The sequence below is a fragment of the Amphiura filiformis genome, chromosome 17 (genome assembly GCF_039555335.1).
Source record: "Amphiura filiformis chromosome 17, Afil_fr2py, whole genome shotgun sequence".
NCBI classification, from domain to species: Eukaryota; Metazoa; Echinodermata; class Ophiuroidea; order Amphilepidida; family Amphiuridae; genus Amphiura; species Amphiura filiformis.
This window is the reverse complement of record NC_092644.1, coordinates 30,523,132-30,537,379: the sequence shown is the minus strand read 5'-3', so window position 1 is coordinate 30,537,379 and position 14,248 is coordinate 30,523,132. Positions and strand designations below refer to the sequence as shown.

The 14,248-nt window shown below is 37.0% G+C and overlaps 1 protein-coding gene across 1 annotated transcript; it reads right to left on the bottom strand.

Annotated features, from left to right (window-relative positions):
- Positions 1-8,763: 8,763 nt before the first annotated feature.
- LOC140137126 (uncharacterized) lies at positions 8,764-13,395 on the bottom strand. Its single transcript, XM_072158782.1, has 8 exons — positions 13,165-13,395; positions 12,856-12,967; positions 12,361-12,497; positions 11,811-12,077; positions 11,264-11,478; positions 10,558-10,717; positions 9,963-10,069; positions 8,764-8,868 (listed from the first exon to the last, which is right to left on the bottom strand). Exons 4-8 carry the CDS (start codon positions 12,013-12,015, stop codon positions 8,764-8,766), a joined length of 792 nt encoding a protein of 263 aa, XP_072014883.1. The 5' UTR covers positions 12,016-12,077; positions 12,361-12,497; positions 12,856-12,967; positions 13,165-13,395.
- Between the last annotated feature and the right edge of the window lie 853 nt (positions 13,396-14,248).

Below are 14,248 nucleotides of genomic sequence, written 5' to 3'. Positions count from 1 at the left end.
CCTTGCGAACAGCTTATCTGGAGATCCGTATGGGGTACAGTGACGTAACTTGGTGGGGAGTAGCGTGGCCAGATGTTCTCGACCTGATTAGATTTTCAGCGCAAAATATGCTAATTAAGTACCTAATTTGCATAATTTTAAATGCGTATTTGATGAATATCAAGCAAAAAACCCTTGTGAACACCTTATCTGGAGATCCGTATGGGGTACAGTGAGGAGTAGCGGGGCCAGAGGTTCTCGACCTGATTAGATTTAGAGCGTAAAATATGGTAATTAAGTGCCTAATTTGCATAATATATGCGTAATAAGCAAAATACCTTGTGAACAGATTATCTGGAGATCCGTATGGGGTACAGTGACGTAACTTGGTGGGGAGTTGCGTGGCCAGAGGTTCTCGACCTGATTAGATTTTCAGCGCAACATATTTTATCCAATTTCGTGAGGTCAAAGGTCACATAAAAGGTCAACTGAGGTCACCAAATCTTTTAATAATTAATTAATTAAATTTATCCAAATAACAGCTTGATCGGTCATGTAATTAAGGAAATATGACGACTTTAAGATAGTCGCTTTCCATGTAAAGTATAGCAAAGTAGCACTTTCAATGAGTGATAACTCGTAAAGGAAGCATCTTTCTGTTTTGATTTATTACTTTGATGAAATAGTTCTTTGGTATTGCCAAATTTGATTGCAAATTTGTAAGGTGGGCCCCTGAACCCCGGCCATTTAAAGCCAAATTTTTGGAAGGTCATTTTGGGGTCACCAGGGGTCATCTGAGGTCAAATTAGTAAAAACTGTCGTATGGGCATGAAACTTGGTGGGTACAGTCAACATTTCAAGCCAAATTTTTGGAAGGTCATTTCAGGGGTCATCTGAGGTCAAATTAGTAAAACTGTCGGATGGGCATGAAACTTGGTGGGTATAGTCAACATTTAAAGCCAAATTTTTGGAAGGTCATTTCGGGGTCACCAGGGGTCATCTGAGGTCAAATTAGTAAAAACTGTCGTATATGCATGAAACTTGGTGGGTACGGTCAACATTTAAAACCAAATATTTGGAAGGTCATTTTGGAGTCACCAGGGGTCATCTGAGGTCAAATTAGTAAAAACTGTCGTATGGGCATGAAACTTGGTGGGTACAATCAACATTTAAAGCCAAATTTTTGGAAGGTCATTTTTGAGGCCACCAGGGGTCATCTGAGGTCAAATTAATAAAAACTGTCATATGGGCATGAAACTTAGCACGGGGGGTCCAGTCAACATTTAGAGCCAAATTTTTTGAAGGTCATTTCAGGGCCACCAGGGGTCATCTGAGGTCAAATTAGTAAAAACTGTCATATGGGCATGAAACTTAGCACGGGGGTACAGTCAACATTTAGAGCCAAATTTTTAGAAGGTCATTTCAGGGCCACCAGGGGTCATCTGAGGTCATATTAGTAAAAACTGTTGCATGGGCAAAAAACTTGGTGGGTACAGTTACCATCAGCCAGATAATCGTGCCCAGCCGATTACCGCCAAATTCATTTACCTCTCTACCAAAAGTTATCGCAAAAGCAGGGGGTCACAAAAGCAGGCGAGACTCGTGGTTCGAGAACCGCCTTGTTACCCTCTGAAATGGCCTTTCCTGTGGTGCTAAATGTGCAAAAACCACCTGGACCCCACCGGGGACCCTTAAGGGGACCACCCGGCCGTGCTTTGCAAGAGTTCCGCTCGCTATGCTTAGCAAGTTCAGGATTTTTTTGGGTCAGCTTGTTATATCTCTGACTGTTGTATTTAGTCTGAAACTTGGTGGGTAGTCACCAATTAGAGCCAAATTCTTATTCAGACTAACACTATTCTTGACATAGGCCTATTTTGATACATTTTGATTAGTTTAGACCCATTTGGACCCTTTAACATCCAATTCCACCCGTTTCGATCCATGTGGCTAAATAGTAATTCCCAAAATTGATTGATGTATCTTTGTATGGGGGAGAGCGAGGAGTGTTCGCCCTAGGGGCAGGTTCGCCCACCCCTTGTTTCTCAGCACTACGGCTATCAGGGAATTTGGTGATGGCAAAATTAGGTGACATAGGTCATTATAAACTTCTCATATTAGCTACGCGACATATAGGGACGTGTTCATCGAACTGCAGCCAAAACAAAAAAATTACATCAAAACATAATTTTTTCTTGCATTAATAATGTTGTATTATCATTGATACATAAATATAGATGGTTTTAATGGAAATCTGTATTGGGAACATATGGGATTTGTCAAAGATTTAATGCAGTTATAAACTCCTTATTCGATTTGTGTTTTGCATACCCCGAAGAAAATACAAAAATGTGCACAAGGGGCTCGTTCGCCCTTTTGAGGATGGGGCATGTTCGCCCTCTATCTTCTCCGCGCGGACTTACCCCAAACTGGAGGGCGGACCTGCCCCATCAGCGTATTATGCAAAATATTGATAATTAAACCATTAAACAAGGTAAAACTACTGAAAACATGTTTTTTTAAAGTTATGTGATATCGGTATTACTCATACCACCGTTTATGTCCTAATCCATTTCTCCCCGAAGTTGTAAACATGATACGTTTAAGCTCACTTTGGACCCCTACATTTTACCCTGACCCGACCCCTGCAACAAATTTAGTGACTCCCCAGAAGAGAATGAATGCCCTGTATACTCTTGCTAAATGCTTGCATTGAATATGTTATTGTTATACAATGTTTAAACCTTTTTTTGTGATTAGGGTTAACTTACCCCACCATATGGGCGAACCGGCCCCAATATGGGGCAAGTTCGCCACTTTGCAAAACTTTTTTGTTTGCTCTATCCTGATGCTATTGTAAGGCCTATAGTTCTGGGATTGTGGCCGTATATAGCTAAGACATAGGGCTGTCACATGGGCTAATCAGGTCATCCCTAACCTTAAAATTGACATCGCTAGGCTGGTCAGAAAAAAATAGGGCGAACACTCCCCGCTCTCCCCTGCTCTGCAAATGAGCAGAGGATGATTTAAGGAAGCCCCATCATGCACTGTAAAAGTGTTATCACTAGAGTTTCAACTGCCACTTTACTTTTCAAATCCCATTGAACTCTGTGCAAAAGATGTTGTTTTAGAATTGCCCGTGTGTCATTATTACTTGGTCGATTTCAGATCTAAAGTGATGTATGCATGACGGATAATTCACACCTTCTGTAGATAACATAAATTGTGAAATCGACCAACTTTTAGAAGGTGTTTTTATTGTAAATATATCTGTCCAAATTCAAATTTAACCATGCACGTGTGTATGCAGTGGGCGGGCAGTGGTGTCATGTTCACTCACACAGCTGTGCTAACCGCAAGACTTGCTGGGAAGTGCTTAAATCATCCTCTGGCAAATGAGCTGGCTACCAACCGACCAGATGTACCCATTGAATGTAATATGTCACATATATACTCAAATGATTTCACCTGTTGCACATTCGACTTTCACTGTCACCATAAAGCACAGAGCCACAGCGCCATTGGTGCTCTTGTTTTCTTTCATCTTACTATAAGGGAAACTTTTGGACAGAGTGTATGGAACATGTAAAATGCTTTACATCTAGTGCTCTGCCGGGCATCCCAAAACCCTTAATTTCCCCAGACCGACCGGACCAAAACTGGTTCGGGGATCCATTCACATATTTACCAGTCCGGTCCGGGGAACATATGGGCGGGGCAGGTTGGGTCAGGGCTACATAACATTCAGGCCAGGGAAATTATTTAAAGCAAGAAAAAAATGTAACATTTCTGAAAATTCATGCCCAGGATGAAGAAAATCTTGCCCCGCAGAGCTCTATTTGCATGCTGACCATAGGCTTCAACATAAGTTTGGAGCAGATATTTTCTCAAAATATCAAGAGCTTTCTCAAGAAGCACGTACTGACTACTGAACCAATACTGATGGGCTTGTACTCATTTTAATATATACATTTTTCATGCTGATGTACAATTCTGAAATGTTTGAATTCATAAAGAAAATTTGGAATTTGTTGTCTGTAGAGAACACCTGCATTGAGAAGGTTACAATTAGGCAAATAATCATGTAAAAAGATAAGGAAATCCAGTTACAAACATTGCAGGCATCACCCAGTTCTGTGAACTAATTATATATGCGTCATTTGTAGGACTACATTTATATCATATATGTTACCGTTCACCACAAATAGGCTAGCTGTAATGTCGGCATGTTCAATGAACCATTTCTCAATGTAAAAACAAGCTCTGCCAAAGTTGTAGCCGCGGTTTGTGGTGGATGGCCAGATATTATAATTTTAATAGAGTGTGTTTATTATTAATGGTGAGTGTGTTTGAGGACCAAATACAGCTTATTGTGTTGCTATGTATACTACATTTCAGAGCTGTTCAAGGCACAAGGGCTAGCCACCATTGGTCTGCCAACCGCCTATTGAAAACTCTAGTTAAAGGAGTATTTCGTGATCCTAGCATCCTCTGTTTATGACATTTTTCAGTACATATCCACGAAAAAAAGCATATTCCCAAAATTTCAGTTGATTCCGATACTGCGTTTGCGAGTTATGCATGATTATGTGTATTCCCAGCTAACCAAAAAACGTTTTCTGAACGTTGTGAGAACGTACCGTTGACGTTTTCTAGACGTTCTGATAAAACGTTTTTAAAACGTAATTTTGTGGAGGGTTTTTGACGTTTTAAAAACGTTATTAAAAGACGTTCTAAAAACGTTTTCGCAACGTAAAAGACGTTTTTAAGACCTATCTTTCCGTTACCCAAGACGTATCCAGGACCTACAGAAAACGTATTGGACGTTCTAGCACGCAACTAACGTACTAAGAACGTTGCAGAAACGTCCAAAACGTCCTGAAAACGTTATAGCAACGTAAAAAACGTATTGGAGGATGCATTACTCACCACCAGAAAACGTATGTTACGTTTCTACTACGTTTTAGAACGTTTTCTTGACGTTTTAGTGACGTTTAGAAAACGTGCTATGTTTTATTAGTTTAAGACAATGAAAATAAAGCGAAAATGTAATTTAATAAAAGTCCAAAACAAATATCAAATATTATTAAATTAGGCCAATACAAAATTCATGAAACAAGTTAGTTTGGCAAATTAGTGATACTTACGACTTACACGACACATAATAAATCACACCAGACAATTAATGTTGATTTGATGTGTGATTCATTAAACTTTATTCCTGTGTATGAATACTATTCTTCATTCATTTTCGTTGAAAATACTGCTGAAACATAAATTAATTTTATACAAACATGCTATGCAAAATCACCCCATGGAACATGTGGAACTTGTGTTACCATGTATCGAGTCAACTATTGTCATGACCATTGATGACTGTTTATACACTCTATTACTCGATTTATAATAATTATTGTTTAATACATATGCATGGATGGAATACTCATGAAACCCGATTATTGTACATTTATAGGATAAAAAGTTTTAAAACATGATTTATATACATGAAAACTCTCAAATATAAGTTACTATTTATAATTGAAGACAGAATAATATTCAAAAGACTAGTTTGCGTATAATGTCCTGTCAACCAGACCAAAATGCCGTTCTGCGCAGGTCAGCAACCAATCACACCGCGCCTTTGCCCTGACGTCAGACGCAAACTAATGTTTTCAATTCGGTCTTCAGTTAAATTCGACAAACTTAATTGATTACTCTCACGTACAAAGCGCAGTTAACACTCTAAGAAATAAAGGTTCTAAAAAGATTCTAAAGTTGTCCTCACAGGAGAACCCTTAGAGGTTTTTTAAAGAACCAAATATGGTTCCAAGACCATCGAAAATGACCCCAAACTAAAGAACCTTTTAGAGGTTCAAGATCTAAGAGGGCGGGTTCTCCTGAGAGGACAATTATTTCTTAGAGAGTTGATGATGACTAGACTTGAAAGTGCTCGTAACTTTTGCCAACACTTTGCTAAAAATTAAGTCATAATTATTGTTCATGGTTTACTTTAATTTTGTAGAATTTTGCCATAGGCCTACTATGTTCGTAATGTCTAGCCCCTCTCAAATTTAATTAGCATTTATGCAAAGTAACGTGGTCCGGTTTGACACTTTGACAAGAACGTATTTGCGCGATGTTGACAAGTCGCAACTCACAACGAATATATGGCGACGGAATTAACAACACGTTATACATTTTGATTGACCAAGTTTTAAGGCAGAATTCTGTAAAATAAAAGTACCATGAACATTTATGCATTTATTTTAGGCATAATATTGACAAATGTACAGTTCATGAGCCTTTTCACGGCTCATTACCTAAATTGATTAAATGTAGGCCTATAAAGATGATAAGTCTGCATTTCCCTTATGGAACTAGCCCCGTGCTCAAACCGCGACGCCTCTCGAACAGCGAGCGGAGCGAGCAGCGAGCGCAGTGGAAAATCATCATACAGGTATCAGAGTACAGAGTGCTAGGAACTACCGGTACCCAAAGCATTAACGAGCAAATTAGTCCTATAAACGAAACTACTTTCGTTTTCGGCCATCATCTCCTCCCTGCCAGAAACGTAAATCCACAAATGTTGAAAATTATCTTCTTAAAAGAAATATTTTTACAAACGTCATTGAGATTTGAAACCCACTCCCAAAAACCTCGATCTTTTTGGTTGTTCCTTTAAGGGATGGGGTATGAACGTTTGGACAAAATTTATTGTGGGACATGAGAGCACATCAGACATATCGAATGGCATTCTGAATACGAAGAATGTCCTTCTGTTCTCAAATAATTTTGATTTTTTTTTAAAATTCGCAATGTAATACACATTTTATGTGAAATGATTAAAATTGATATTTTTTGAAAACTTTATAAATTTGATGTTTTATACTTAAAGTGTATTTATTTAGGATAAAAAGCCGACGATCAATTTAGAAAATTTTGACCTTTCGTATCATGGATTTTTTCTCCCAAACACCCAAAAAAATAGGTCTTTTGGGGAAAATTCCATATCTTCAATATGGAAAGTCAAAATATTCAATTGATCGTCGGGTTTTCCTCCCAGCTACATACACTTTAAGAATATATCATTAGATTTATAACATTTACTTCGAGGACTGTTAATATCAAAATGTGAACAATATCAAATTTTAATAATTTGTCATAAAATTTGTATTATACCGTTAATTTAAAAAAGAAAATTATTTGATATCAGAAAGACATTCTTCGTATTCAGAATGCAATTCGATATGTCTGATGTGCTCTCATGTCCCACAAAAATACTGTCGAAACGCTCAAAACGCTCATTCCAGATCCCTTAATGTCATTAAACACGTCAAATAATTTGAATACGCATAGTCTAGTCTCAAAGATAAAATAAAACTCCTCAAATTGAATTATTACCTCTTTACTAGTGTCCCCAAATACAACGTAAAACCACTAATTTACATTGTTTACACAACATACAGATAATATCATCACTTCCGTTGCTGATGGGCAGAGCGATTAACTGTAAACCGTTGACAAGAGCGTACTTGCGCGATTGACAAGGCGCAACTTGCGAATATGGCGACAGAAATAACAACACGTACGGCGTGTAAAGCACACATAGTAGGCCTACGCTTCGGATCGGAGGCGCATTGTGAACATCGCGGAAGTATGCTCTCGTTTTACAGCAAATTAAAATCACGGTCGCTATAATCTGAGGCAGAATTTAAAAGTCCGAGTACATTTTCGGTCTGGTTGGCAGGATGTCAGACGCAAATTAGTCTTTTTAATTCGGGCTCAGATTATAGCATGCCCTCGAGCGTCAAGTCGCAAGCCATACATGGCCTTTAATGCAACTTTGACCAAAGGGCCGTTCATATTACGCCGCAATTGCGGTGCGGTGCGGTGCCGCACTGCAGAATACTTCAATAAATGAAGTTCAATACATTTTAACTTGGAAATGCGACGAGTAGCGTTGAGTTGAGGCAAAAAGTAATCGATATATCGGTACCGCATCGCACTGCATTGCGGCGTAGTTTGAACGGACCTCGACGCTGCAACAATAAGGCTTTTTGAAGTATGACGGGCACAAATGGAGATGGTGTACTTTTATTTGGGTAATCCTGTGTATGCTTTCTTTCAGCATGTACAAAAGATTACCCAAATCAAAGTACTCCCTTTGTGCCCGCCATACTTCAAAAACTTAATAATCAGCGATTGTGGAAACGCACTCAGCGAATACTAGTGTGATTATACACTGGTGAAGTGACGTAGTTAACTACCATAGCAATAGATGAATAAAATGTTGACTGTATCCCCCGTAGTAGGCTTACAACGTCCATGCGGTACCGATGCATTGAACCATATATGTCAAAGAAATGCTAATCACTTGCACCTGTAAGATTAGTCTGTTAAAAAGAGCGGTATTGTATTCAATCTATTATATGATTGAAGACAGGTGATGAGTGCAACCTGCTGTAGTGCAGAGCGATATATTCAAAAATTGTATTCATCTATTGCTATGGTAGTTAATCCGATTAGGACGTCACTTCGCCAGCGTATATCGGATAGGAAAAGTTAAAAGCTATAAGTACAGAAACAAAAACATCTTAACATGCTTAAGACATGAGAAATGTTTTAAAATAAAAGTCTGATATATAATCACAGTTATTTTAAACTTAAACCTTATATTTATGGAATATATATACTTCAATAGACAGTGAGCACCTTGTCCGACAATGTTGTATAAAACTAGCATGTTTACCAGTACAGTGTCTGTGGTCTTCAGTTTCAATGTGTCCCCTAGTCTTGTTCTTCCTGTTCCTGTTGGGGGACACGTTCATTTTCGCCGCGCTCATCATCCTCCAATTCCCCTACAGGTACCGCTACATCCACATTCCCAGCTTTCTATAGATGATAAAATGGAAAGCAATCTATTTATAAGCATGATCATCATTTTGGGAAACATCATTTTTTAAATTGAACTGAAACCCGATTCCCCTTAAATATATCAGCTCACTAAAATAGCAGCCCTGACAAAATATATATAAGAAATTCTATGAATAAAAAAATTCTATCAGGTTATGGTCACCCTTAGATATCCAGACAACTTATTTATATTATCAGTATCATTAATTCTGAGTAATTTTCAAGTTCTGTATAAACCATAACGAAATCATAATGCGTGTGTGTGGGGAGGGGGCATGGTGCCCCTAAAAACCTAAGAGAAGTGAAAATAAACAAAAATGCCCCATAGAGAAAGAAACATCACGTATAGGTATGTGAAATGTAAGGCCAAAAAAGTATGTCTCAGATACATTTGGTAAAATAGCTTTGTGCTATGCTTTATTATTTTTTTTAAACATTATTTTAAGAAAATAAGCTGTGCGATATGCGATATTTTTTCATTTTACATTCAACGAACAATATTTGTGACCGTATGCACGAATGAGCCGTAAATGTCCTCAATTGTATTCTGAGTTACAGTGTAAAAGGGGCATGAAGGTCATATTCATAGGTATTTCAATTTGGTGCTACGTGTATCTCATTAAATGAGGTACACGTAGCACCAAATTGAGGTACCTATGAATACGACCTTCATGCCCATTTTACACTGTAACTCAGAATACAATTGAGGACATTTACGGCTCATTCGTGCTGTACGGTCACATTTATGCACTTTTTGATATTCAGATACAGAAACATATAGTATATACACTGCAAAAACAGTGTCTAGAGATTGAACACTTTTTTTTGTCCTCAATTTGTAAATACGTTTAAAACCTAAACACCAATGTCAAATTTCAAAACATCATATGTTTAATATCTAAACACAAGACATATTTAATTCATAAACATGTTTAGCATTTAAACGTGTTTACAAATAGAGGACAAGGTGGTGTCTAGAATGAGTGCTTATATTATAACCCCTAGACATTGTTTTAGGCCTACATGAATTAAATAAATGAATTTGGCATTTCAGCAATGATATTTCAACTTACTTTATACTTTCTGCCACCTGGAAGATTTGGTGTTCTTTTCAGATAATCTCCAAGTCCCTTCTCTATCTCAACCTCCTTAGCTTGAGGATGATTCTTCATGCAAGCTTCTATAGAAAGGTGGAAATGATATGAGTTCAGTATTAAATTAAACTCCTTTATCAAAATAAACGGTCTGTATCTCAATATTAGGATTTCCCAAAAGCCTACATGTCGACGTGTTACCATACGTGCGGTCTGTGGTCTTAGGGGAAATATTTTTTATTTGATAAGTTTATGAATAAAGTATACAATATAATCTAAAATAACAAAAAACTAATTGGAAACAGACGTCCGATTTAGGGTCCGATTTAAATATCCATATTTTAATTTTATAATCACAGAATATGAGTATATTACACCCACTATGATTGGTTCAGACAGCATGACAAATTATATGCATTCTGTTTTAGGCTTAGCCGATCTTAGCTCTATGGAAGCTTATGGATCTGTTTTCTCACCCAATGTTTGGAAACATACTGTGAAATAAAAGGGAAGGCCTACATGATTTGACATATTATGTTAATCATAGATTATATCTTGGGCTTATGAAACTTACTGACGATAACTTTGTAGAAAGGGCTATCTTTAATGCTCAGCTTGCCCTTTCTCCCTAATACACTGTAGGAGGACCACAAATTGTTCGTTCCCAGCTTCCTCATCACCCTCCTGATGGTTTCGTTGAGATCATGTCCTCCAACAAGACTGAGGTGTCGTATCTGGAATAAAGACATGTGAATCAAAGCTAAATATTTTTAATGCATTATCGCATGGAATTTGGAAGTCAATATCGTTTACGATGTTGCCGTTGTTGATGGTTCAGTATCTTGTGATACTTTGGCCCACAACTGAATAAAGTTACTGTGATTTTCATTGCAAGTGCAATATGTCAAACATATTTTGAATTATGGCCTATTTATAAATGATCATGATTATAATTATTGTCTCATTTTGGAAAAATAATGTAAAATTTATGTATGTAGCTCTATTTTGTGTTACTTGCAGCAATATTGGCCTGTTCATCCGCGACAAATGGCGGATACATGTTAGATTGTGCACTTTCATACTTCTAAAGCAATATTTAAGTACAGCAGGCTAACTTCCACTTGCAATTAATAATACTCTATATAAATATAGGGAAAGATAATAAATTTACATTATATGGAAAATAGCATAACATTCATTTCCTGAATATTATACATATTTATAACGTGAAAAGTATTGGCCTGAACGACACCTATATACTTTTTTCACAACGAACTTACCATTTTCTTCCGGAATAGTTGTGTCTCAAGTCTTTCGGAAACATCCTTAAACTCCTCTACCGTTTGCAACGGTTTTTCAAGAGGATCTTCCTCTGCCTCGTGTGCCTCACCTCTCTCTGGCTGCCTGTTAATAAGGGTGCGCAACAATGTAAGTTGTTCGTCCTGTGCTTCCTCAAGTTTCTGTAGTTTCAGAAGCACACTGACTTGGAAACTAGCTGCAAAAATATAATGCAACAAAATATAACAATATTAACATAAAAATATTAACATTCAATTAATTAAAATTAACATATGCCCCTATATAGCTAGAAGAGGAGGAAAACTACGAAGAGGAAGAATAATGAGAATTGTGTATATAACACTATATAATAATTATGTTCTGTTTTTACAGAAGTATCGATCAAATCTACTTCGTGAGGCCTGTTATCATGCTATTATTTTCACTTTTAATGGCTAGCTCATTGAAGCAATATGAGTAGCTCAAAAAAAGCAATGAGGGGGGTTATTTTGATGGAGAAAACTTAAAATAAATGTAAAATAGACTTACACTCTGAAGTAGTCACTCTCCGAAAACCTGGAGTGGTTGGTGTTGATCTCATAGTGCTTGTTGAAGCCAGCTGAGGATCGTGGTGACGAGGAGTTGTTGGCAGGTTGGAGGATTTGGAGACTGGTTTGGGGGATGGAGTTGGATCCCTGGATCGTGGTAGACCTACATGTACTTGAGGGGGTTTGGGTAGGCTCACTTTCTGCATGGACTGTTTTCTTGGACTACGACGTAGTTTTTGCTTGGTGGTATCTGGCTCGGAGTCACTATCTATATATAAACAAACATGAACATATTTACAATGGTGATTATATCAGATACTCGGATATACCGTGCGGTTAGCTTTTCCTTCTTCAATGATCTGGAAATTGCAAACATGTTATAAGAAGCATTCACGTTACAAATATGTTATAATAAGAGTCTGGGCCCCGGCCTGGCCCATGCCATAATTTTCAAAGAAACAGCCCTAGCTGACCCTTTCCAAATATACAAATTTATGATTCGTTACTATTAGATTTGCTTTAAATGTCTTCACTATGATCAGTTTCCTCACCATCAGCGCCAGCATCACTGCCTGAATCAAGTTTGGCAGGACGGCGTTTTTTCGTTGCATCGTGCCTTCATCGTCTGTTTCCAGATTTGAAGTTTCCTCCGCCTTCCTCGCACAATTCTTTGCTTTCATATAATCTTCTGTGTATGAAAAAAGATCATCACATACAAGACAGCATAGGACAATAGGACCACTCGTACTTTTCTTCATATATGTATAATATTAAGGCCTAAAAGGCGTAAAAGTATTGAACAAATAATGTTGAGCAAAATATAGTGCAATTTGTTCTGATTTCAGGTTTCAGGTTAGATTTAAGACCTTTTTTGAACTTCGGACTAACGATTAATTTGTCTACGGCAGAAAGACATGCTTGCTATATATAAGACGTCGGAAAATAATACCAATTTAATAATTTAATTTAATTTAATTTAATAATACAAGTGGTATATCATATTAAAAAGTAGAGATTCTTTCACGATCTATCGATGTTTAACTTACTGGTCAGTTTAATCACCCTGATCTTGCATCTGCCCCACCGCTCCTCATCAGGAATGTCGTGCTTTCTTGCCTTGTAAGCTGGGTTGTGGGTTGGCCAGTAGCAATAATTCTCCTGTATATAATTAAAAAAAATAAGAAAAAAATTAGAGAAATTTGTACAAGGGTCTACGGCACTATATTTTAACTGTTTCCCTTTCTCTTTGTCGTTATCAGCTCAACGATATTTGACCGGTTTGAAGAATCCGCATTGAAAATGTCGCTGAAATTATAAATCCGTATTATCACAAATTATTGTTATAACTAACTTGCCTCTCCTTCTTCATGTCTTCCTCCTCCTTCAATCCACAATGAAGATATCACATCAACGGTAGATTCGTCCACGAAAATAACCACCGCGTACTCTCCCATCTGTAATAACAACAAAAGCATAATAAATGATTTCATAAACATACACCTAGAATATAGCCGTGTAGGCCTACATAACAAGATGGGCCAAGTGCGCGAAATATTACACATTATTTAGATTTAATCATGCCGATTTGATAAGTGAATCATGTTAACCTGGTTAAGAGGTTTCTTCGATATCGGTATTCCGTGGCCGGTTTCATCCAACAACAAAAAATAGATTTACTAATTATTATAGTGGTCATATTTAATTTATGGGCATTTATCGCATGGAATTTGGAAGTCAATATCGTTTATGATGTTGCCGTTGTTGATGGTTCAGTATCTTGTGATACTTTGACCCACAACTGAATAAAGTTATTGTGATTTTCATCGCAAGTGCAAAATGTCAAACATAGGCCTATTTTGAATTATGGCCTATTTATAAATGATCATGATTATTAGTACTTCAATTGTGTAAATCAACCACAATTTCATATTGTGTACTTTTGAACACACGAAAATTGCATCTTAATTCATAATTTTGTTTTTAAAGCTAGTATAGGGTGGAGGCAAGGGAACATTTTGCACAGGTTATGATTGTTTGGTATAAAATGACAGTTCCTGAGAAATATTAAAATATTTAAAGAACCTCTCGTGTCTATTCGATATTCCTATATTAAAATACATGTATATAGAAATATTTTTGGCTGAGTGGAGTTTTAATATAAAACCACATGCGGCCCTCATGTGCATGTTTTGCAAAAAGCAAAACTTATAGTTAAGGGCTGGGGTATGAACGTTTGGACAGTATTTATTGTGGGACATTAGAGCACATCAGACATATCGAATTGCATTCTGAATACGAAGAATGTCCTTCTGATATCAAATAATTTTGATTTTTGAAATTCGCAATGTAATACATATTTTATGGCAAATCATTAAAATTGATATTTTTGATATTTAACAGTACTTGAAGTAAACTTTACAAATCTGATGATTTATACTT

Bases quoted from the DNA above. Each gene is read 5' to 3' on its own strand.
- LOC140137126 (XM_072158782.1), bottom strand. From the start codon at position 12,015: ATGCAGAAAGTGAGCCTACCCAAACCCCCTCAAGTACATGTAGGTCTA. The intron at 11,479-11,810 runs GTAAGTCTATTT...ATATTTTTGCAG, and splicing joins GAGAGTGACTACTTCAGAGT to CTAGTTTCCAAGTCAGTGTG. The intron at 10,070-10,557 runs GTAAGTTTCATA...ACCTTTCTATAG, and splicing joins TTTCTACAAAGTTATCGTCA to AAGCTTGCATGAAGAATCAT.